The sequence below is a fragment of the Triplophysa dalaica genome, chromosome 6, assembly GCF_015846415.1.
Source record: "Triplophysa dalaica isolate WHDGS20190420 chromosome 6, ASM1584641v1, whole genome shotgun sequence".
Classification (NCBI taxonomy): Eukaryota; Metazoa; Chordata; class Actinopteri; order Cypriniformes; family Nemacheilidae; genus Triplophysa; species Triplophysa dalaica.
Genome location: NC_079547.1, coordinates 4406637 through 4433100, shown reverse-complemented (window position 1 = coordinate 4433100; position 26464 = coordinate 4406637). Strand labels below are relative to the sequence as shown.

The following is a 26464-nucleotide window of genomic DNA, read 5'->3' as shown; positions in this document are numbered from 1 at the left end:
GGCTCAAGGACGTCCTGGAATTGTCATCTTGGGTTTATTGATTCAAGGTGACAGTAATATCAGTTCTGTGAGGTCAGGGCCGATTTTCCAGGGGTTTGAAACGGTGCCAGTTGGCAGGTCTTCACTGGGATTCCCCTGGCCAGTGCGGTGTGGGTATGAAACGGATCTGAATTTCCCACAAGCCTTCACTTGTTCTGAGTTGTGTGTGTGTGGTCCGCAAATCATCCAATAACTGCTCACGATGAGACCTGTTCTTGTGTTTTTATCACTTTGCTTTCCCATGGTAATCCTCTGAAATTCATTTCCTCTGTTCTGCCTGCTTCTTTCTCTATTTTTTGTTCCCTTGCCAGGATTGTAGAGTAGAAACTATTTCTTGGCAAATATAAGCCATATATATTGTACACTATGTGCATAATTATTAACAACATAGTGTTTCTTGTAAACTGTTATTCTGGTATGAGCATTATATCTGTTCAACAGTGAAAAAATTATTGTTGATTAAATAAGTAAAAAAATATTGTTAATAATCAATTCACAAAAGACCTAACTAATGCTGTCAAATAGATGGATCGTGATTAATCGATTCCAAAATAAATGTTTGTGTTTATAAAAAAATGGGTGTGGCATGTATATGTATATTTATATGTATACATAAATGCACTTATATACATGTGTGTGTATATAAGGATATATATACAAACATATATTATCGAAACATAAACATTTATTTTGAAATCGATTAATCGCGATTAATCGGTTTGACAGCATTATACCTAACATCATGTTCCAAAACAGTGTGATTTGAAAACCGTATCATTGCTTATTTTATTTGGCTCCTCCCCCAGCACATCTCATTGGCTAATCTCGCAGTGGGTGTGTGCACATGACTTTGTCCCATCTGATGTTCATTCATTTCTGTCCTTTGGGTGTCTGTCAGGTACCATGTCGGAGCTTGTTCAGAATCTCTTCCCAACCTCACAGTTTCAAGGTACATAAGCATCCCTCCACCACCTGCTGGCTGCGCTTGTGTGTGGTTCTGCTTCGAGATTTAAGCTTAAAGTCTACATGGAACGTCGCTCGCAAGTTGTTTTATCAATGCAGATCTTAATTTAAATTCATTGGGATTGGGTAGAGATTATTGGTCTCGAAGTGACAGGTGTGGGGATAGTAAATTGATCAGAAATATGCATTACGAATAAACAAGATTGATTTCACATGACTTTAAGCAGCTCAGTGCTTCTTATAACGGTTTAGAACATTGATATTTGCCTTCGTGTTTGCTCAGCATGTACCCAGTTTGAATCAAACCACACATTTATTGAGTCATGGTAAAACAGCTCCTAATTGGAGCTCATTGGTCACTGCCAAGGCCACCAGGGCCCACCAACAAACAAGACAAATTCCCAAATTATTAGCTTCGGGACTCTGAGAAATGGGTTGGTTAGGATACTTACACATCAGGGAGTTGAATTTGTTTAGTTGTCATATGCTAATACAATTTTGTACCACTAAAACGGTAGAAAATATGTTAGCATTTGGCCAGCTGTAGTCTGCAGGATATACACTTAACCTTGTTGTGATAGAGATGTGAGCTGCTCACACCTGCATGAGAGACGTGTCACATGCACATTACACTGTTACTCAGTTGGACTTTGTGTTATATATTATTAAAATAATTTAAGGGCTGCCGGTTTTAAGTGCTCGAAGTCTCCTCTGGCCTCAAAGAGCTTTTTATATCCAGTACACAGGGGTTCATCTTTTTTTTTATGAGCTACATTAGTTGCTTCTTGAAACAAAAAATAGTTTTAAAGGTGCTGACAATTAAAGTAAAAATGGAGAATACATGGCAGAATACACTTCGTGTAGATCATCACAAACTATATTTTAAATTAGAGCAATTTACTGAAAAAGTCACAAAATTTACATTTCTGTTGTTAAAGGTGCAATGTGTTTGATTGAGGAGGATCTACAGAACGCAATAGAACTGAAATTTTATATACAGCAGGGAAAATAAGTATTTGACACATCAGCATTTTTATCAGTAAGGGGATTTCTAAGTGGGCTATTGACACAAAATTTCCACCAGATGTAGCCATCAAGCCAAATATTGAATTCATACAAAGAAATCAGAACATTTGAGTATACAAGTTCAGTAATAATAAATAAAGTGAAATGACACAGGGAATAAGTATTGAACACATGAAGGTAAGAAGGTTCAAAATGGCATAGAAAGCCATGAGATCACCTGAATCTGTCAGTATTGAGAGGGAAACCCTGCCCCCTATCAGTACTAGTTGATATCAGCTGCTTTAGTCGTAATTGATGGCCTATAAAGGCTTCTCATTACCTAGGAGGCACACAGGAAAGACTTCATGATGGGTAAAAGCAAAGAACTCTCTGTAGATCTTCTCAATCTTATCGTTGAAAAGCATTTTGATGGGAATGGTTATAGGTGCATTTCCAGAATGCTGAATGTTCCTGTGAGCACTGTGGGGGCCATTGTCCGGAAATGGAAAGAGCATCAGCTCACCATAAACCGGCTATGATCAGGTGCTCCACGTAAGATCCCTGTCCGAGGAGTCCAAAGAATAATCAGGAGAGTTCTCCAAGAGCCAATAACCACTCGGCCAGAACTTCAGGAAGACCTTGCATCAGCAGGTACTGCTGTTTCAAAGAAAACTATAAGCAGTGCACTGAACCGCCATGGCATCCATGCACGCTCACCACGCAAGACTCCATTGCTGAACAAAAAGCATGTTGAGGCTCGGTTAAAGGCCCAAGGAACCTTCAAGATTTAAAGACCATTTGTGTGGAAGAATGGGCCAGAATCACTCCTGAGCAATGCAGACGACTGGTCTCTCCAGGCATCTAGAAACTGTAATCACCAACAAAGGCTTTTCTACAAAGTATTAATTAAAGTGTGTTCAATACTTATTCCCTGTGTCATTTCACTTTCACTTTATTATGACTGAACTTGTATACTTAAATGTTCTGATTTCTTTGTATGAATTCAATATTTGGCTTGATGGCTACATCTGGTGGAAATTTTGTTTCAATAGCCCACTTAGAAATCCCCTTACTGAGAAAAATGCTGTGTCAAATACTTATTTTCCCCGCTGTACATAGCTGTGTCTTCAAAGGTGTATAAAGACCTTACATGATAAAGCGATATATTTTTATTTTTTTAGAATGAGATATTTCTATTTACAAACACCCCAGGTCTCCGTACATGGAATTCACCATGTTGTTTCTACAGTAGCCCTAAACGGACAAACTGCTCTACAGTGCGCATTTCGTAAATATGTTATCTCCTTCGGGAAAATGCAAAAAACGTGAGGCCATCTTTCTCCTGTGTCAGCCACCGCAGAGCTTTAAAAGGGAGGGGTGAGCAGTGTAATGAGCCGTTGGTTGCAATTCACACAAATGATGGGTTTTTTTTATTTAAACTGCTATTCATAAAATGAGAATTAAAAAAATATTGAGATAAAGTAAACTGCGCTCGAAAGCCTCTAGGTTTATAAAAACAAAAAGTATCTTGAAAAGTAATTCCATTTGACTCACAACATTTTTCCTGCTCTGTTCTAAAGCTGTGTGTTAAAAAGCTAAATTCAATGTAACTTATTATTATTTTTTACTAAATAATTCACTGCATTTACATTTGTGAAGATTCTTTTTGTGTTGTACAGAAGCAGGTGATGGTCAGTGATGTCAAGGTATCGTTCCTCTCAGGCGATGTAAAATCATCAGCTTGCCTGAGCGTTCGGTCTAGAATCTCTAATAACACTGACCACCTTCATTATAAATCAGAGACAGACTTTATCAGTCATGCTCTGAGTGTGTAACCGAAGCACCAGAGTCCAGCAGAGATTAAAGGGCCCTTCTGTCGGTTCTCATGTGGTCTCCCTGCAGCACAGGGGCCGTGCGGGTCACCCGAGACCACGCCACACCTCATCAAGTGCTCTTAAAAGATCACAGGAAATGGAATTGCTGTATGAGAGGGCAAAGAGACGATGTTGAGCGGTTCCATTACTGATTGAGTGATTGGGCCTCGCTCTCAAACATCCTCACACACACTCTCTCGCTTGCACACACACTTTCGCACACACATGCACGCATTTGTGTTGGTACACAGCATGTGTGGTGCTTAAAACATCGCCATACAGCGGTCCGTACTATTGTGTTCATCACCCATATAAAAGCACACCAATGGCTTTACCTCTATGATTTATCTCAGGTGTTCGCATACAGCACATTAGTGTCTGTTATCTGGCAAGTGCACACGCGCATGGATCACGCGGCGCATGGATGCAATGCAAGCAGCTGGATAAACCCGTGCTGGCTCTCAACGGTTTGCTGCTAATGCGTTTTAATGCGACTGTCATAGCCAAGGTGTTTGTGAGCATTCTTTATAGCCCCGACCGCAGGAATGACGGTGCCATCGATCTCCGAAGAGCTAATGATGGAAATCTCTCTCCTCTCTTTGCTCTTATCAGAACGGTGCCTTTCCAAGGCCTCCCGGCTTCATGGTGTAAACAGCAGAGCAGAGTCAATACAACAGCCTAAAACCCATTTAAAGGATTTATGAATGTTCATACTGAACTAAAGGCATTGTTTTCTGAAATGTAGTTTGTGTTTATATAATTTAAGGCGGTTTATATTGACTCTCGTGTCTATAGCTTTGCTCGACTTGTCTTTCTGCACCAGCTAAATTTATTGGATTTCATTTGAGGTTGCAGAGAGCATTATTCTTTGCATAATTCATACCTGTCTCGCCAGTTCTCTGTTGAGGCTGTTTTATTCACTCTTCAATCATTTTCTCCCGTTTGCGTGGCTATCCTTAGGTATCGCCTGTATCGCTCTGTCATTCGTGGATGCTAAAGGCTGCCCGCTGCAGGTTCCGCATCAGGATGGAAGCGGTCCGGCTGTCAGAGGGGACGTCACGACCATCTTCATTCAACCGGACCAGTTTGATGCCTTGACCACCGTTGTCAAGATGGATTCTCCCAGTCAGAGCTCAGGTTGGGAGGCCTTAGCAAAGATACTTATTTTACATTTAAATGGATAGTTCGCGAAAAAATGATGTCATTGTAAATATCAATGACTTTCTTTATTCTGCAGAACACACTACAAGATATTTTGAAGAATGTTAACCAAACCACATTGGCCCCCATTGACTCCATTGTATGAACACAAAATAGTTCACACACGTTTCTCAAATATATTAAGAATTTTTTGGGGGGTGAACTATCCCTTTAAGCTTAATTTGCATTCAACACTTGAATGGAGTCGCATAAAGGATAAGCAGCGTATACCGATACATAAAAAAGAATGTGTCACTGAGCATTGTGTGGACAGGTGTAAATACTTCCCTGTAACGTGAGAAAGTCACAGGCAGACTGAACAGATGTACTTCCTGCCCTGTGTGAGGAGGTCAAAGTCATCCATGTGTGTGATGATGTACGTGTGACCTCTGGTGCGCAGGTGCAGCTGTGCGTGTGCGGTTTGACATATGGGAGCAGGGGAACGTCAGCCCCCTGCAGCTGACGGACAGGTTGAGGGCGGCCCTGCGCCACGCCCTCTGTGATGTCGTCATGGAGATGCGGGTGCTGCTGAATCCCTTGTGTCTGGACACATTCTGCCTGCCTCCTGCCAACCAACAGGATGAGAATACAGGTGAAAAAACAATAAAAAAATCTCTCTGCTTGTTGTTTACATGCACAATCAAAGAAAATATTTTTTAACGAAAAAAATTACAACTGAGGATAAATACAGCTTGATTTATAAAAAATATTTTTGGGGGAAGTGTAGTTTTGTTTTCAGTTTTATTGTAACTTTTGTATTTTAAAGTTGCTTTTATTTTTTATATATTTCGTAAATTGTTGTAAATTTTTGTTACATTTTTTGCAATTTAGTAATTGATTTTGTTATTTATTTGTTTATAATTGATATTGTTGTTAATGTTAACTATTATATTAGCTAATATATTATATAAATATTACTATGTTAATATTATAGTCTTAGTTTTTAATTATTTTCACTAAATCATTTTATTCCATTCCATTCCATTTTCTACCGCTTATCCGAACCACCTCGGGTCACGGAAATCATTTTATTTCACAAATAAATTTATTTCCGTTTATTACAGATTTTTTTTACAAATTTTATGAATAAAATTATATAAATATATAAGGTATAAATATAAAAGTATTCAGTCTAAATGAGCATGCAGTTTTCTCAAAGGAGGCATGGTGGCAAAAAATATGGATTGCAGCTTAAGTAGAAATATAAATCCATTCCCATGAAATTAGATGCTTTGTTTTTTATCTTAAATAAATGATTTGCAAAACGTTTGTGTTTTGTTGTCATAGTTCCCTTAAGTCTTCTGCAGTCGGATGGAAAAGAGGTGAAGGACAGTTTTCGACGCCCCAGCATTGCCCATGGTGTTAAAAGCAGCCCGCCTCCCATAACCTTCACATCTGCCCCCAGTTCCACCACAACCACAGGAAGCAGCACTCCCGAATCTACCACGCCCACTGGAAAAACCACCCGCCGTAGCTTCTGGGAGATGTTGGTGCGTGTCTAAAACATGCTCGCTCAGCATGTGGTGTCTCCATTAACAGCAAATTACTCTCATTAATTATGACTGTCAGCGTCTCTAAAACTGTATTGACGGTCAGCATGAATCAGTTGTTCTGGGATCAGTCAAGTGAAATTGCTGAAGAGATGGTTGGGTTCTTGTTTTTCTGTCTCTGTCATTTTTTTTCTGTGTTTATTTGTTTGTGACAGATATTTTAATAACAAGTAGCCTACAGGCAGAAAAGCTCGGTGGACAATGTTTTATGCTGGGTGTTTAACTAAAAATGCACCTGACAACATTAGTTACAGATGGGCAAAACTGCTCTGCTGTCATTACTGCTGTTATTTTCTGTATTAACGCTTTCATGTAGTTCAATTAATATTTTAAATGAGCTTTTATTTTTTTAGTTTTAGTTTTCATGCTAAACCTAGTTTAATTTTAGCTACTGTATTTTGATATGAGCTTTAAATAGATTTAATAACTTTTGGTTTAGTTTTTGTTAAGTTTTTATTATTTTCAGTTAATTATTTTAGCCCTTTAAAGGAGTAGATAACCTTCAAAATGAAAATTCAGTCATCATTTACAAGCTCTCTTGTCATTTCATACCTGTATGACTTTTTTTCTTCTGCAGAATACAACAGAAGATATTTTGAAAAATGTTTGTAACAGAACAACATTCTATAAAATACCTTCTTTTGTGTTCTCAATTGAGCAACTTAAATGCCAATGCAACATTTCATATTTTTATTTAGTTTCAGTTTTTTAAATAATTTTTAGGCCTATATTCAATTTGATTTCAGTTTCCCTTAATAGATGCCATATTGAAATGATGTTTACAAAAATACAAACTACACAATATGAGGAACGTTGGGAAATCAGGGTTAACAGGCTAACGTGTGTGTGTTTGGTAGAGTAAAGCAGAAACTTCCGAGCTCGGCAGTCCGAAGACAACTGATGACATCATCCCAGAGCGAGCGGAAGACAGCCGCATCGGCCGACGGAGACATAAGACTGAGAACGTGAAGCAGCAGTGGAATCATGAGAAAGCCATGGCCGTGGAGCAGGAACAGGCTCAGAGGTCAGTCCTAGTTTACAGCATCCTCTCTCTGACCCCACTGTACCTGTAACAAGATTTGGTGTCTTTGCACAGAAGACATGTAGCTCGGCTAGAGGAAGGAGATATGGGAACTCTTCACCCAGTCTATCAGAACACGTTCTTGCCCTGGGTCACCTTCATGAACAAACTGGGTCAGTTTCATCAGAAGGTTAGCATTATCCGTTTTCAATCTTCATAGCGCAGCTTATGAGGTTCTCTTGTTTCTTCACAGGTTGTCCGTCCATCCAGCATTGCGTGGCTGAGGTCTCACATCATTTCCTCTTACCCTCCGTCCTCACAGAGATTGTTAATCTGGTCAGCTCTCTAGCCAGCGACACTACGGTTAAAGTGTTTGAAAGGACCAGGTGTGTTCCAGATGTGTTTAGTTGCATCTGCATTTGTATTTCTGCTGATACACTTTATAAACAGTTTGCTATGTTTGCTGACAGTTGTCCTCAGGGAGATATCCATGTCCCCCTGTCAAACATTCAGCACATCAGCCAGCCGCCCACAACCAGCAGGACCTTTATCCTCATTGGCCGTAATTTCAGCCAATGGCACTGCAGTACAGAACAAGGTACCAGTTTTGTTGAGACAGCATTCATTTCAGCATTATACTTTACTCATACTCACAGAATAATTTCATGGCATTGAAGTTGAGGAAACTCTTGCAGAAACACATTATAATGATGGTTATAGTATATTAAGATACTTTAATTATTTTAGTTGTAAAACCATTTATAACACATTAACACGTGAGGAGCAAGTATAAGGATGTTTTGTAAATGCGGTCGCAGTTATTTGTAAGATACATGTGCGTCATAAGACATGCTGAATCCATTATAATGGAATATCTGTATAATGCATTATCTACATTTATGTGAATTGCATGGACATGTCTGGGTCATATTTTACACCTTATCAGAACATCAATTATGTGCAAGCAAAATTTGCTTAATTTGCTTAAACCAGCGTAAGTTTGCTGGTTTTAACTGACCTACAGCAATATAAAGTCAGTACTGAATTCTGTGGTCAACAGTTCTTGCTTCCCACTGTTTTCTCTGTGCTACCACCAAACACATCCTGTCATCAGAGCCAGAGTTTCTCAAGTTAACTGTTACCTCACCATTAGCTGCCTCTTAACTGTGCTTTATGTTTTTATTCTCAGCTGATCTTGCTTACAAATTTCCTTTCGTTTTATGTTCTGTGTCTAATTTTATTGCTAACTGAATCCATATTTTTCAGCTTAACAGTGTGTTTAGTCAATAACTCGTATAGAGTCTCTGCATATCTCTGCTTATGTTGTCTCTTGTGTGCGCATTTGTTTTTGTGTGTGAATGCAGCATTAACATAGAGTTGTTTACTTTTGCAAAGCTGTGTTTGCTCATCTCTGTTTGCCCACAGAAGACAGTTCAGATGACGAGAACAGTCCAGTTCTAAATAGGTGTACACGTAAGTTTTGGCCCCTTATGGGGCTCCTGCTAACTGGGCAGCTGTGGCCCTCCCTCCAAATCACTCCATTACATCACAATCACACTCTGATGCCCAAAGTAGACTTTGGTTTTCTGCTCTCTGGTATGTCTCGTGCACAAATTGCACGGCATACATTTACTAGGTTGATTTTTCTCACATGTGCATGGATTGAATACACTATTAGAAAGGTCCTAGCGGTTTTAGTTTGCATGTGTGAAGCATGTCTATCGAGGCTCACAGTCAGGGGAGTATTCCTTAAAGGCTTGAGCACTCAAATGTGCACGAGACGTAACATATGTGGGAAATCAAAATATAAATTAGCTTTAACAGCCCAGAAATGTTTGGGTGGTTCTTCAATTATCAAAAGAATGAATTTTTAGTGTTGTCAAAACGCTTAATCGCGATTAATCAATTCCAACATAAATGTTTGTGTTTAAATAATGTATGTGTGTGTGCCGTGCAAAAAAACACATATGTATATATTTTATAAATATATACATTTATGTAATATATATATATATATATATATATATATATATTTTATGATAATTCAGATTTATACATAATGTATTAATATTTAAATGTAAACATAAATATAGTTATGAATATAGTTACTTGTACATGCTATATTGTAGTTATGTATGTGTGTGCATTTATATTAAAACTTTCAAACGATTAATCACATCCAGAAAAAAAGTTTGTGTTTACATAACATAATATTATGTATACTTTAAATATATTAACATGTATTTTCATATTTACCAATAATTTAAATTAAATATATTTGTATATACTGTATGCATCTATGGGTATGTTTTAATTATATAATTAAATTAATATGCAAAGTATACAGACATATATTATGTAAACACACATTTTTATTCTGGATTGGATTAATCGAGATCATTTGACAGCCCTAATTTGTATATAGATATAAATATAGATGCTGCAAACGTTATATAACTCAAAATTTATTTCTGAATCATTTAATCACGATTAATTCATTTGACTGCAATATTTATTTATTTTAAAGAATTTAACGGTTTGTGTTTAGAGGTATTACTTTTCCCCCATATTATGTTGCTGATGTCCTTCTGTAACCTTGTATCTCCATATTTTGTGATTTATATTTTAAGCCTTAAATCATTATTATTAGTCACACTTTATGTTTGTCACTTTGTTTTGCAAATATCAAACCAATAAAAAGTATTAAAAAAGTGCTTGTCAACTTAAACACAGTATTTAATCGTTTTAAAAGTACACTGTTTTTTCCATGTCCTTAAAACAGCAAATTTAAACATGCAAGGTTTCGGAAGGACAGCGACAATTTGCAAGAATATCTGTTTTTTGGGTTCGTCTTGTAGCCAACCTTTATACTTTCCCCTTTATAATATATTTAAATGAAATGATTCATGAAATTCTAGCTTTCTTATACGTTTATTTTCCATTTGATATTTTTGTGCATACACAAAGAATCATATCATAAAAAATGTTAAAATACACTTGGATGAAGTTTTCAATTAAAATGTTTTTACAGAGTTAAAAAACTAAGTGTAAATCCTCAAAAGAGCACATATTTGAAAAATGAGTAATTTATACCTTCAAAAGGGATGTTTTCATCAGTTTATCCGATATAGATGAAAAGATGTGGTCTGATGTTGATGTTTGACGGATATAAATGCAAGAGTGTCATACAGACAAAGAGGAATAATCTTCATTTAACGCCTGCACTCCTCTGGAGAGCGAATTCTGTTCAAACACTATAAATTATATAAATGTCCAGCCTCAAGGCTAGACGAGCTATTGCCCTGTTTTTCTTGCTTCCATGAGCCCTGTTTATCATTTCATTTGAAATGAGTTCTCATTTAGTACATTATCATCAAATTAAAATGAATTAAATATATTCACAAGTGATGTTTTAAATTGCCTCTTTCCTTTTCACGGACATTGATTCTTTCATTTGTTTACCGGTTCACCTCATGTTATTCTCTTTTTTTCATTTCAGCTCATAAGGGACTCCAGCGATTCGAGGCTTTGGAGCACAGTGATTGGCTAAGCCCAGGCCAGGCTGCGAGGGGCGTGGCCCCACGACAACGCTTCCTGTACATACACATCGTCAACAAAAAGGTCAGTTGTGTTTAACATGAGGTTAAGTTTTGATCTTTTATGTTTGATCTTACCTATTGTTTCTCTCGCTGTGTTGACAGGTGACCTTGTACACATATAACTGGTCTGTGGATCTGGGCGGCTCTCTGAATCAGGGCCTCGGCAGACTGGTGCATTGGCAGAACGCTCGAGCTCATGTGGTCAACTGCCTCCTGAGTCAGAAAATGGGTCTGTTCCACCATAACTGCTTCTCTGATACACCTGCACACGAAGACCTGAAACAGGTCAGTACACACGCACATGCATGCTGTATGTTAGTATGGACAACTGGCCCCCAGTTGTATAGTTTAACACACTAGTATAGTAACTATTTTCTATATCAAAGTCATTTGAGACATGCACACTCTTTTAAGGATACATGGACATCTTCTGGCTAGAGGTTGGTTAGGGCTGAGTTTATGCACGAATACAGCTAGCAAGAGTCTACTGGAGTGAGTTTAAACAGCACACGAGTGGTTATCTGTACCCGAGGCAGTCTGACATATCACTTTCAGTGGCGGACAGCTGTCACAGCTGCAGGGTAGGACAGCAATCACTCCAGCACACCTGTTAAAAACACAACACAGAACTGAAGTGCCCGCTGAGTGCACCTGCCCAGAGCTTCACTTACTTCAACAGCCTTTACATTTTAATATAGAGAATGATTCATTCGCTTTGTTTTAACTGTTGTCAGTTAATGCACTGAAGCCGGTTTGCTGGACTGACAGAACAGAGGCGAAACCTGATGTTATAACATTGTTTTATCGATTAGCTTGTCAAGATTTCTCTCCAAATGTCAGGATGTATTTTTAGACATCAGACTGCTGTTGACGTTTTTTATCAAGCTTTTTTGTTGCCGTTGGTGTCAACTCATTTGAATTCAATAACGTTATATTATTTTTTAAATATGTGGGAAATGTGTCTTTGAAAGACATTGATGTTTTGTTTAACAGAGTAGCACCAAAATAAAGTACAAAAAAAACTTAATTGAGAACAGTTTTGCAAAAAACGCTAAAAGAGGTGTTGAGATGTTGTGGAACAATTTGACGGTTCGAGCCGTGAGAAATTCCTGACAGTCAAGTCACAGCTTTGGGAAGTATTGCAGAAATCATGAACATTTTCCCATATGTCCTCATCAAATAAATTACAATTCCTATTTGTTCATGAAATATTGCAGTGTTTATTGTAAATAGCTTATTAGTGTACGTTATTCTCTATTTAAAACCTTGTGACCTCATAATCTTTAATTAAAATCTGAAGTGATACTTCCGTCCTGAAGTGAGTATCCATCTCAACTCCTCCCCTTCAAATCCAACTCTAATATTGTACACTTTTTATTATAATTGTAGTATTTTAGTAGTTTTAAATTAATTATTATACAATAAAACATTAATGTAAATTAATATTAAACTAAATTAAATATAAAATAGATTGTTATATTATAACCAAATACAGACCGGAAGTTAACTGTAGGCTATATATTATATTATGTTAAGGACTGTCAAACGATTAATTGCATGCAGAATAAAGTATGTGTTTACATAATGTCTGTTTACTCTGCATGATAATTTTTTAATTTATAAACATATGCATGTATACATATTTATGAAATATTTGCATGAATTAATTTATATTTAACAGTAACTGAAAATATATCGAAAATATATTATATTATATTATATTTATATTATAATATATTATATAATAATATGTGCATTATGATACCTGTACTATTACTTCATGCTTGTACTGTAGTTCGGGTCTGTGTGTAGTCTGTATGACAACTGTGTGAAGACAATGAACACAAACCCAACTCTCAGGACCTTTTTTTCATATAAAGTAGATGTTACGTTTAAGTAAAGTCTCTTTGTTTATGGCAAACAGCCACCAGGGAAGGAGCTTTTTCTGCCCTGATGTTTGAGCTGTTGTTGGTATCAAAGGGTAAGAACGTCTAAGGTTCTGTCTGTCAGGTGATCTCAGGATGCTGCTGTTTTTCGCAGGCTGTTGGTTTCTAAAGGCAGAGCACAGTCTTTTAAGGCCCCTAGATAATGAGCATAGCACGTATGATCACTTTGTTGTGTGTTTTTCTGTGCTTGCCCTTTAAGGAAATAGGGTGAGATCTATATTGTTTTTGTCTGTTGATGGCATCGCATCTGTCAGCCCGCGCTCGCACTTGCTCCTGTGTTTGTTTGATCCTTTGTCTGTGTGTGTGAAAGAGTGTGTGAACGAGCGAGACAGGAGAGAGAGAGAGAAAGATGGAAGAAGTGTAAAAGGGCTGGTGGGATCAATCGATTTTCATCTTCTACACGGGAGCTGAATACATTGACCAAAGTTTGGGAGCTGATTTGTGGCTGTTGCTCATTTATATTAGTCATCTGACTATTGTTTTGACACGTAATTACACAATGCTGAAAGATCTTCAATACTATATCAATGAGAATTTAAAGGGATACTTCCTCAAGAAATGAAAATTCTGTCAGCATTTACTCACCTTCAAGTTGTTCCAAATCTGTATTAATTTCTTTGTTCTGATGAACACCGAGAACGATATGTGGATGAATGCCTATAACCAGACAGACCCCCCAAAAATACAATGGTATACAATATCCCAGAACTATTTGCTGTCCTACATTCTTAAAAAAATCTTTCTTTGTGTTCAACAGAACAAATAAATGATAAAGTCATTTTTCCTGCTATGGAAGTCAGTGGGGGGCAAAATCTGAGAAGTTTTAATTCAAACAAATGGAAAATCAAACAAGAAGTATTTCATAATATTTATTTGTAAGAATGCAAATTAAATTGTTCTGTAAATTATGAATGAAGGACATAACCGAACTCTTCGGATGTGAATTTTTACTTGGTTAGATAGTCCCCTCACGTTTTTGACTTTTTGAATGTTTATTACTTTTTCTTTCTCATTGGAAATGTTTTTGTGTGTGTTCTGTGTGCACTTTCTCCTGTCATTCAAACGCAAATGAGCAGAGCATTTCAATTTCCCCTAAAAGTGAACAAAAGGACAGAGCCGTATTTTCCTTGTCAATGATTCGGCACTTTTAATCTGTGTTCAGCTAATGAGTGCCGACAGAAGGCAAGGCCAACATAGCAGAAAATTTGCCCCGGCCGTCAATCATCTGTCAGACTCCCGGGGGGTGGAGTTAAGGCACTAAAGTGCAGCTTAAACGCCCATCGGGCGCACGGGGCATCCAGTCAACTGGGTCCTCCATCGTGGGGCATCTGGACAGGCTACTTATAGAAAAGCCTCCAACGTTGCCCTACAGGACTTCAAAGAGATTTCCAACCTCTTAACTCGCCCAAAAGTTCCCACAAGAGCAGAGGAAAGGCCTTTAGATATGCTGAAAGGAGTTTTAATAGTTTATATTATTTCACGTTGGTCTAATTTGTGTTTCAACAGAGTCACATAGGAACACTTCTCTGTATTCACTGGGCTAATTGCTGATGAATCGCAGTAATAAACCCTCTGCTCGTGTTAAAACTTTTCCATTTGTTAGAAGTTTGAATCAGGGTGATGTAAAGAATCAGAAAGTTTGAGGGAGTTTGTGACGGGTTAGCGGCGAGATGAGCTTTTAGCCATGCTTTGAAAAGAGACTTCAGTCATTGACATGAAAGAGTCTGAGGAATCCGAAGGCCAGAGGAGTTACGCAGCGTCTCTTAGGGGAAAAGAGATGTGCTTTAGAACCCCGCTTTGTTTTTCTTCCATTGTTCATTTTAGCCAAACTTAAAAATGTGCTTTATTAACTTTCATATAGTAATTTAAATTATATAACATTCTTAAAAAAGGGTTGTTTTATGATGCCAAAGAAGAATTTTTTTTGTCTAAATGGTTCCATAAAGAACCTTTACCATCTGAGGAAGATTATAAAAAGGTAAGAAAGAGATGGTTCTTTAAAGAAGCGGTTCTTTGTGGAGCCAAAAATGGTTCTTCTATGGCACTGCTGTGCAGAACCTCTTTAGAGTGTTTGATTCAATTCTTTGTTTTCAGGAGCCCAACCCTTTCCTCAGTTCCACGGTTGAGGCAGACGCTCTGTTGAGGAGTCCGGTTCCTCCGGCTCTGAGTAAGGATCAGGGGCGGTCGGGTAGCTCAGGCCGTGGTCTGCCACCTTTGGCTTTCCATGGAGAGCTTTTGGCCTTTGATGAAGCTCTGAGAGATGTAAACACTGGGAGGGCGCTGACGAGTCAGGATGGGGCCGATATAGTCACTCGGCATGGAGCTCAGCTTCTGGAGGTCAAAGCAGTTGAACGCAGAGGTAAAACACAGACACACATACTGTCAATGAAGAGAAAACTGTAATATCATCTCAGAGCTAGATTTTCATAAATTAACTTCTTTTAACCACACGTCAACTACATTCTTGCAATTATTTTCTTTGTCATGTGATGATACATTTGAATAGAGACCATGTTAAACAAACATGCAATGGGTGCATTCCTTCCCCCAAAATGAAAATTATCATTTACTCACACTCGTGTCACTTCAAACCTGTATATCTTTCTTCTGCAGAACCCAAAAGAAGATATTCTTAAGAACGATGGTAAAAAAGCATTGGAACCCATTGACTTCTGTGTCCATACAGTAGAAGTCAATGGGTACCAGCAGGTTTTGGTTACAGACATTCTTCAAAATATCTTCTTTTGTGTTCTGCAGAAGAAAGTCATACAGTTTTGGAATGACAGGAGATTGACACCGTGTCTACTCAACATGATGGATGACAATATAAAGCAACAGAACCCATTATAATTGTACATTTTGTCCACACTGGATGTAACACGACACAACGGTGTCGCGTCACACCGGTCATATCAGGTGTTGACACGGTGTGAGCAAATAATGAGAGAATTTAATTTTTTTGGTGCACTATCCTCTTAAAAAGGGGTCATATGGCGCGAATATGTGTTTTTCTGTGTCTTTGGTCTGTTATATGTTTCCCATGCATGTATTAGACAAGTAAAATGAAAGTGTCGGAACAAAAGATGCATTCTATCTAAAAGTGAATGCTCACCCAGACCTGCCTGAAACACCTCGTTTAACCACACCCCCATAAATCTACATCAGTTCGTGGAATGATTTGACTAAGACCGCCCAAATGGTTTCTCAAGTAAGGTCCTGGCGTACCTGTCAGTACAATTGCTACGCATTGGTTAATTGGCCAATTATAGCACACCTCGCTTTTCAGAGCTATGAGTTTTGTAAAAATTCTGCACGATTCAGATTAGGGGAGCAAAGAGGAGATAGAAACATGCACGGTATAGTGTATACACATTGCATTACATCTAAAACAACAGATAATATTTGTTTTAGCCATGTCATATGACCCCATTAATTACTTCCTAACTCTCCGTATTAAGAGAGAAATTTTGGTTTTGGACCCATCCAATACAACGAATGTTGCAAGTTTAAATCAACGTAAAATAGAAAGCAAGTGACGTTTATTTTACTTTTTCAGAGATGGAGAGACAAGTGAGGATCGAGCACCTGTTTGTGACTTGGCAGCAGAGATCAGCTCAGTCCAACTTACCCATCTCTGTAAGTTCTCACTTTTGGGTCATAAACTTGGATGAAAAAGTGCTTTACATGTTCAGTAATACTGACTGTATACTTTAATTTCCATTTTGTGCAGAACACAAAAGAAGATATTTTGAAGAATGTCTGTTACCAAAAACTGTTGGTACCCATTGACTTCTACTGAACGTACACAAAAGTCAATGGATACATACTTTTTCTTACTATCATTCTTCAAAATATCTTCTTTTGTGTTCCACTTCATATATGCTGAGAATAGAATACGCATGCAAAACATATATTGCGCATTGACATATTTCAGAACAAAACAAGATGTGTTTATTCTCTTATTAAACTGCTCAGAACAAACAACCTACTTAATGTTTTCATATTTGAGAAAAGTGTGTTTTTGCACACATGTTTGTGCTGTGAAGCTTTACTGTGTTTTTTTTCATCATAGTTTCAAAACAAGATTTTTTTGAACGCCTCATCAAGTCTAGATACAGTCCAGTGGCTTTGGATTTCTGTCTCGCACACAGACAGATCACACACATTTTTGTTTGTACGGCCCAGTTGGGATTAATGACATGAAGAGGGAACATTTGGGAATTCTGAAGTGTGTGTGAGGTCACTCGTGTAATCTGACTGTTATCTGCTGTAATAACTCTTGTCTGTGTGTGTGCGCAGGTAGGAGATTTAGACACACTGAAACAGTCATCCCGTCTGGTTCATTACTGCGCCACTCCACTGCTCTTTGATCCCGTTTTCAGAAAACAAATTCAGGAAGAACTGGTCGTCCAGCCACAGATGAAGGTCTGTCTCTTCTGCCTCATATTCTCACTTTATATTTTAGTCTGTCTACTGATTCCCATCCCACTCTCTAAACCACCAGAAATGTCTTTACTATTCACTGAGACCTGTGCTTTTCGAAGATTTCCTTCATCTGTTTCATTGTTAAATCTGTCTGCAGAAGCGGCATCGGTCGAGCGACTCCACCGCGTCCGGTAGAGATCGCAGCTACAGCACAGATTCTGCAGACACGCTGCCCAGTCGACTAAAGGAGGAGCCTTGGTTACAGGAGATCTCCAGCATGTTTCTTCAGCAGTATGTACAGTACCTCCAGAGCATGGGCTTCATCCTGGTCCAGGTCCGGGCGCAGTCGCCCGCTCGCAGGTCTGAAAACTTGTCTTTTACTTTACTTTTACTAGAACTATAAAAAGGCTCTCTTGAGTCACAATATGTGTTTATAAATGTATTCAACTTTGCAAGTAAAAGTGACAGATTACAGATTTAAGTTTTTTTTGTGGGTTGTGCTTTGACATGGATGAATCTGGGTTGCCAGATCTCCGTAATAAAACAGCCCAATAGCCAACTGCAGATCTCCCACATAATCCAAAGCATGCATTTAAATAAAAAATCAGTATTATAAGTTTACCATTGTAAATCGGTGTAGATTATGGGTATTGTTTAGATCACAGATTTTTATGCACTTGCTCAATAAGTGATTTTTGTTTATTCTGAAAAAAAAGTTTAGGAAAATAGTTATTCACAGCAGAAGGAGTGAATTAACCACCTCTCTCTCTCTCTCTCTCTCTCTCTCTCTCTTTCTATCTCTCTGCAGTATTGCACGAGCTCGGGCCGCCATGTTGAGCTCTTTATCTATAGAAGGCAGATCTTCCTTTTCCTCTTTCTCATATAATAAACAGAAGAGTGAGGAAAGTCCCAAGGTACACACAACATCACATACTTCATCCAAACACTGACTGTACATTGTGATTTGTCATAAATAACATTTACATTTTATCTGCATTTCATCTGTAATACCTTTCACCCACCCATGGAAACATTTTGTGTGTTTCCACAAAGAAAATTTGTTCTCACTGTTATGAGTGAGAACAGTTATTTTAAACCTATATACAATTATTTGTTCTGCTGAACACAAAGAAAGATATTTGTAAAAATGATAGAAATGTTCACTTCTGTTGAACACAAAATGAGTAAAAATATGTTGAACAATTTTTGGAAGCAAACATTTCCGGGCAGCATTGATTTATTTAAATTTTTCCAACTATGGTTGCATCATCGTTTAGTTTTGAAATCAGTGGATACTCTTGATTCACACACACACACACACACACACACAAACACTGAATGTTTCCTCTATCTTTTACAGCAGAGCAGTAATACCAGCTCGACGTCATACCACCTACAGAGGGCGCTGCCGGGAGGCATCGTGCTAATGGAACTAGCGTTTCAAGTAAGACCTTCATCAGGTTGTGCGTCTCACGCGATCAGAGCACTGCATCAGCCTCTTAGCACATCAGCAGTGCTTTTCACAGGAACGCTGTGAAGGTCTCCAAGGAGAACCAGCTAAGATGTTTAATGGAGTCTTTCTCCCTCTTACGCTATTTAGAGCTATTAATATTTAAACGTACATAATCGACAGCTAGGAAACTCCACCTCACCACATCCTGAGCTCTTCTCATCTCTAATATATCTCGCTTTCTCTCCTTTTCTCGTTTTAAATCAAATGTATTCAGGAGAAAGTTCCAGAATGTGAACGCTGAAAACTACGTAATGAAATTAATAATTTCCTTATAGTCATTTTAGGATAATAAGAAGAAATAAAAATAATTAACAAATAATGAGAATATCACTGTTTCTCAGCCAGGGTCCCAGGACCCTTTAGACGGTCCTCCGGATGACGTCAAATTATTTAAAGCAGTCTACATGAAATGAAGAATTCTAATAATTCTGTTCATTCTAATTTGAATAAGTTAAATTAAGTATTTATCACGAATTACTTATCCGTGAACATTTTTTTATCGATTCCAATTCTGATATCGATATATATAGAGAGCATATACCAAATATATATATTTATGAGCAATGTTTTGTGTATATATTAGTGGTGGGCATAGATTAATTTTTTTAATCTAGATTAATCTAGATTAATTCCAAGATTAATCTAGATTAATCTAGATTAAAATGGCTCATTTGAATTCTGCCGAAGGCATTCAGAATATGTGTGCTACCCAAATAATGACTAAAAGTAAGTCTTTGAGAACGGGTTTCTCAAGCCAGGTGGCGCATTAGACCAGGGGCTCATGTCCTGTTTCCAAAATGCATCACAAACTGCTTGAGAAAGCTGTTCTACTATGATAATTGGTGATGAAAATTAAATTATGTTCAATAAGATGAACTTGTGTTTACTTCCGCATTAGCTAAGGGATGATTTCCGTTTAGGTGGTACTTGAGACTGGAAGAGCTCCTACAGTACATTTACATTTAGTCATTTAGCAGACGCTTTTATCCAAAGCGCCTTACAAAGAGTGAGGGAGCAACAAGCGATATGTCATATAGGAGCCATAATACATTAGATCTCAATACAAAGTTACTGGTTTCAACTAAAGCTAGACCACTTCCCCTTTGAGAGAAAGTGTTTTTTTTAAACCAATTCCGCATTGCACAATGTGCAAACAACCTTAGTCTTGTCGATGTTTCTATTGGGAAGCTTCTTAAAAATGAATATTCCCTGAAGCAAACCCGGCGGCTTCATAGCATGTTAGCACGTCACGTTTGATGTGGTAATTTCACAGTAACGTTATGTTGTGTTCAGACCAAACGCGAATGGCGCCTCAAGCGCGAGTGATTTATATGTTAATGAAAAGAGCCAATAGACCTACTTGCTGCGCGAATCGCACGAATGAAGCCCTGGTTATGAGATGATGAGGCGGCGCTAAGGACGCGAATGAAGCCCTGGTTATGAGATGATGAGGCTGCGCTAAGGACGCGAATGAAGCCCTGGTCATGAGATGATGAGGCTGCTTCCGCGAATGACATGAATCACGCGAGTTGAAAAATCTCGTTCTCGCCCCGTACAGTGCAGTTAAGCTGGTATACATCCGCGCTAAAATATCAAGGTGAAAGTCATCATAGCTTGCGTAGTATAGACCCAGCTCCCAACCCAACTTTGAGAATAGATTAACGGCGACATTTTTTTTAACGCGCGATAATAGTCTCACTGCGTTAACGGCGTTAACGCCGTTAACGGCCCACCACTAGTATATATACACATAGAACCATGGTTTTTTTTTCAGATTTATAACAATTTGTAATACAGTAATTGATTACATCATGGTTAAACTGTAGTAACTAATTAAACTATGGTTAATTTGTGGTTCCTGTGCCTTTTAAATAAAAAACTATAGTTAAACTCCGCTTACTACAGTAAAATATTGTTCATTTCACAATGGCTTTTATTGAAGTATCAGCAGATCAGGTTATGTTTTTCTGAAAATATGCAAACAGGAATTGATAAGAGGAATTCAAATTTTAATCTCAAGTATCCGATTTTTTCGTTTCCAATTCCATTCCTTTCGATTTCATTTCCCAACCCTAGTTGTCGGTGGATGTAATCAAGCACCGCCCTTTTTTTTTTCTAAGTCCTTTCACTATATGCCACGATACAGAAAAATAGACAATTGCTTCCTTCCTTTCCTGACTTTAAAAGTTTTTCAAGATATTTCTTTGTGTTTTATTTTGTTTTTATTTTGTTAACAATTACTAGCTATAAAAAAGTTATACAATATTTTATTGGGTAGGAGTGGGGGGCCTTAAATATTCTTGTGGACAATTATCGGACTTTAAGGTCAAAAAGGTTACAATCCACTGTTTTATATGACAGCTGGTTGGAGGGCTTGAAAAACAAAAGGGCTTGATGACATCATCCAGAACGAGTCGTTTTAGGAGCAGAGCAGGGCCATTTTTTTATAAAACATCACAAAAAAAACACTTGCCTTTAAAATAAAATGTACTTGGGACTTTTTGGGGTCATTTCTGTTTCCTTCAGAAACCATGGTTACTTGAATAGGGTGATCAGAGCTTTAATCGTCTCTCTAAATAACATATTTATCTTTTTTTATTTCTATCAGGGCTCTTATTTCTGTGTGAAGCAGTTTGCATTGGAATGCTCGAGGATACCCATGGGCCAAACGGTTAATTCTCAGGTAACTTTAACTGTGCATTACAAATAAATGGTAGAAAGCCAATGTATATGCTAAAGTGAGAGAGAGTTAACAAAAAGTAAGAGTTTGCATGTATGTACAGTGTGCTTTCTGTACGTTTGTTTTATGTGTCTGCCTGTAATCTTTGTGAAAGAAACTCTATTATCAAAGACAGTTTCGTGAAGGAATACTACACCTAAACATAATAATTCTGTCATGCTTTACAAGCCCTCATGTGTATTACTTAACATAAAATCGTAAAGACGTATTGTTAAAAATAAGAATCAGATATTGAATGACATAATTTTACAACGATAACCATGAAAATAGTGCAGACTTGAAAAAGTCTTTGTTTTAGATTCTTGGTACAAAGCGAGAGCGCGTAATCTCGTCCACGCCTTCTGATTGGTTGATTTGTGAGAGTGTGGCGCCACGGCTTTTTTTCACATTCAGCATGACGGATAAATTGCTTGTCACTGGAATCTTGTCACATCGCTGCTGTTGGGACATTGTGTTACAGTGTTTTTTATTTTTGGAGCTTGTCGGCTCCAGTTTCTATTAATCACTACAGCACAGCATATGTACGTGAATAAACAGACAGAAATCTCCCATGTTAGTGAGATGAGGTCAGTGGCTCCTACTTTTTGAGTATGATGGTGTATTTAATGCGCAGTTGGTCCATGTTGGATCTAAATGAGGAGTAATTAAGTGTAAATATTTGTAAACGTCCAGATGTTTGTCAGCAGGAGGCTTCGGTTTTCTCCCACGGTGCAGAAGTCAGCGAGGTGTCTCTTGATCCCAGCTGCTCATAACCCGCAATTAAATCATTACTGTATTTGCTTCCTTTTAAGTGAGAATAGAGTTTGAGGGCAAACAGGAAGTTAGTTCCCTTAGACTACAGTGTTAAACACAAAAGTGTCATCTCTTATGGCAGACGTGTTGGATTTTAAGCACCCAGGCTAGAAAGAAGAAGCAGGAAAGATTGTGTTGCTACTCATCTATAATAGCCTCACGCCTCACCATTATCAATTATCTCTGATGTCACTTCCTGTAATATGTATGTCCCCATACATAATCACAGCCCCTCGTGTCACAGGCAACTATGTCGTCTGTCTGTTTTATTCATTTTTGTGTAAATTGACCTCTAACCTTTCTGTGTGGCATCTGCCTCTCTTGTGTGTGTAGTTGTTTTTGTGTCCTGCATATAGTGTGTGTCCATTCCGATCTCATCCTTTCTTTCCATCAGGGCACTCTTCTCAACAAACCTCCTAGCAAGCCGTTCCCCGAGGCACCCACGGGCTCCGACTCTGCGGTATGTCTCTATTCTCGGGGGCGGGCCCATCTCCCATCAATCAGCATTCAGTCTTTCCCTTAATCTCCTCCCCCTTCTTGCTACGGCCCCAAATCTGGGCGGCCTTCCTGCGCGGTTTATTCTTGATCCGATGATTCTTTCCTTGTATCTGTCTGTGCAGCCTGGATGCTGTGGGACCTCCGGGAGGTCAACATGTCGCCATTTCTACAGCTCTGTGAATCCAATGATCGCTTTGCTCGACGATCATTCTTGATTTTCTTCCGCTGGTTTTGGTGAATGTTAATTTGAATCTGTGTGTCTGGTGATATGTTGTCTTATGTGGGTGATTGTCCATACAGTAATACTAATGCAATGATCTAATAATGCAACCCTTTGCTAAAGGAACATGAAGGAAACTTGGTGTTATTTTGGGAGATGTAATGATGAATAATTATAGATAATGTTGAGAAAGCTACAGTAATCTTCCTTCCATTTCTCTTTCCGTTTCTTCCATATCTACTCTTTGTGGGATAATTATGGATTGTGATTTTCCTTTCACATCTTAGCTTTTCGAAAAAGAGATCCAGTGAGGTGTTTCTACTAGTTATCGCAAAATGAACCCCACACAGTCGAAACAGAGTTAAAAATATGCCTGCCGTAAACACCGACCACTTTTTTATCAAAGGCAATTGATTTTCTACACATGACTGGTTATCACCTTGTCCAAACTAATACGTTTTCATTTAAAAAACACTTCGTCCACACAAGCGTTTTCCAAATGTTGCCCATCCACACCCAAATGTCTTGAAAACACTTACATCAGTGTACTGTGCATGAGTAAATTGTAAAACGCTTGTCATTGTTTTACTTTCCACCACTTTGTAATGTCGCGGCAATGTAGGGCAAAGGCACAGAGTTTTTCTTTATTGATAGATGGACAATGGGGTAGAGACTCTAAATAAATAAAAAATGAATTGAAAATGTCCTTACGAGCCGAACAATACAGTAACTGTTAATGTGTACTGTATCTGAAAATTTACGTTATCAAACTGGAGAGCGACACATTTTTTTGTGTTTGTAAGCATTTGTTTTTAAAGTTTAAACCAAAATACTTTAAGTGTGTTTTCAAATGCTTTCTCAATGTGGACAGAAGGCAAAAACAGGGAGGAAAATCGGTTTTCAAACAAAATGTGTTAAAATTAGTGTGGAACAGGTCTATGAAAAGCATCCATAGCTAAATGTCTGTGTTGAAAAGATGGTAAGGTCCAGTGAGATCAAATAAATGACAAATAAAATGCTAATTAGTAGCGGTGTGACGAGACACCTATTTAGCCTTTTTTATAAAGAAATCCTCAATGATGAAATACTGTGTATAGGAAAAAAATTGAGTTTATTCACAAAAAATGTAGGCATTATAAAATCAACTTGTACTTTATGAAACACTTTAAACTAATATTTTAATGAATTATATTATGATGTAATAAACAATATGTCAACACTGCTAAATGTTTTGTCACAAACTCAAATGACAGGCAGTAATTGCACAAAATGTATGCTTTGTTTTCTTAACAGGCGTAGCTTTTAGCAGGGGCGTGGCAAGTGTGGGGGAAGCTGACTGAGTACATAGGGCCCTGGCATGTGAGGGGCCCTGAAGTTCCTGATTATTATTATTGTACAATTGTGCGCATATATTGCACATCTGTGCAACTTCTCTGTTCTCCGCTAATTTTGAGAAGCTTCGGCAGACGCATGTAATGGCTCACACGAGCACAGCACGATTGCAACGGAGAACTGCACGATAGGCTGTATGAGTGAAGTTGAATGGACTTGCATCCCTGCTGAAAGCATTCTGTTATCCCTCTGCAAGAGATCCATGTATTCCGCTCCGGGTTTTCCATTTCCCGCTCACAATCTGTGTTCACTGACTCCGCTCACAGCATATAATGGATCGTCTCATCGACAGGTAGATGAAGTACAATACACTTTACAGCTAGTGCTTGATCCGATTTAAGTAGTATTTGGGTAGTTTGTTTTTAGAATTTGTGTCGGAAATGTATTGTTTTTGTTTGCTGTGGCAGTATTTTTGGAAGCCTGCTTTAATGATCTTGGTTAAAAAACTATCTCGATGGTCTAAATTAAAACAAAATTTGCTGTTCTTAGCCTTCACACAAATAAAGCAGGAGGCTGTGAGAGTTATATTCTGCAGACAACTCAAAAAATAGTTGGAAATGAATATACAGGCAGGCTGTTACCTTTAAAACAATCACTTGAAAACAATGTAAATTACACCGGACTATGGAGCGTATGTAAGGACAAACATCTTGCACTTTTTGTTTTTATCTGCGTATTGAGGCAAACTTTGAATATTTTGATGCAGTTCTTCCATTATATCCGATTTATCCCTTATAATATGTAAACATTTAATTAAAATAATAACATGCTGGAGTTAAAAAGGTCAATAAATATACAAAGTAATTAGAGGGGAGCCATTTTTTCTTGACATTCTCGACTTTGAATTAAACTTTTGTAAAAATATTAATTGGAATGTTAAAGAAGAGAACCCAATTGCAGGCGGCAGTTCGCGAAAAACGTAAACTTTATTTGTACAAACAAAACAAAAGCCCACGATGGGGGTTAAACAAGAATGGCATAAATATGACCAAAACAAAAGACTTCCCACGAGGGGACAAAAAATCTAAGAACAGGAACAAACTAAACACTGAAGAGATTCAGACAGGACTAGGAAAATAAGGCATCAAGACAAGCTAACACTTCAACATGACAAGCTAATAAATCCACATGGCAAGTCAAACATATCAGAGTAACAAGCAAAACGAAGCAGCACAGGATAGCAAACACAAGGGCTTTAAATAAGGAACCAAATCAAGAGGGGTACAGGTGCAGGGCATGAAATAATTAACAATCAATAATGAGGAAACGAGAGGGCAGGAACAAAGCAGAGACCGGAGAGAGTGCATGTCACGCCGAAACAAACAATGCCATGTCTCTCCACACTAAACACGTGGGTCCCTCATGATCCTGCCACAAAACTAAGAAATACATGACCAAAAGAGGCAGAATCATGACATTACAGTAATGAAGTGGCATCATTACTTCCAATTATGCTATACTAGCCTATTCTTGCACTTTCACACATTACCGTGGGTAACATAAAAACCTGATGCCTTACAGTTCAATAGTTAAATGTGTCCTGTTTTGCACTACACTGCACAATGTTTCTATTAATAAAACAATATTTATATTAATTATAGTTAAACTGTCAATTGTTTAAGGGGACACTGAGGTGACTATTTATTATATCACAATTCATACAGAAATGAGATTCAGTGCCGTATTA

The 26464-nt window shown here is 37.9% G+C and overlaps 1 protein-coding gene across 15 annotated transcripts in view; it reads left to right on the top strand.

The window, feature by feature from the left end:
• Positions 1-26464, top strand: part of szt2 (SZT2 subunit of KICSTOR complex) — a 71657-nt gene that overhangs the window by 35026 nt on the left and 10167 nt on the right. For 4 of the 15 annotated variants that reach the window (XM_056749876.1, XM_056749875.1, XM_056749879.1 and 1 more), the window contains 19 exons: positions 938-988; positions 4842-5018; positions 5482-5673; positions 6369-6571; positions 7489-7655; positions 7728-7825; positions 7906-8038; positions 8123-8250; positions 9078-9125; positions 11152-11273; positions 11354-11536; positions 15292-15556; positions 16754-16833; positions 17497-17622; positions 17780-17982; positions 18431-18536; positions 18983-19066; positions 21744-21818; positions 23062-23127. In XM_056749876.1, the coding sequence (XP_056605854.1) occupies positions 938-988; positions 4842-5018; positions 5482-5673; positions 6369-6571; positions 7489-7655; positions 7728-7825; positions 7906-8038; positions 8123-8250; positions 9078-9125; positions 11152-11273; positions 11354-11536; positions 15292-15556; positions 16754-16833; positions 17497-17622; positions 17780-17982; positions 18431-18536; positions 18983-19066; positions 21744-21818; positions 23062-23127 (2507 nt within the window). The remainder of the gene's footprint in view (positions 1-937; positions 989-4841; positions 5019-5481; positions 5674-6368; positions 6572-7488; positions 7656-7727; positions 7826-7905; positions 8039-8122; positions 8251-9077; positions 9126-11151; positions 11274-11353; positions 11537-15291; positions 15557-16753; positions 16834-17496; positions 17623-17779; positions 17983-18430; positions 18537-18982; positions 19067-21743; positions 21819-23061; positions 23128-26464) is intronic. The other 11 variants (XM_056749886.1, XM_056749885.1, XM_056749878.1 and 8 more) reach the window with 10 other exon arrangements.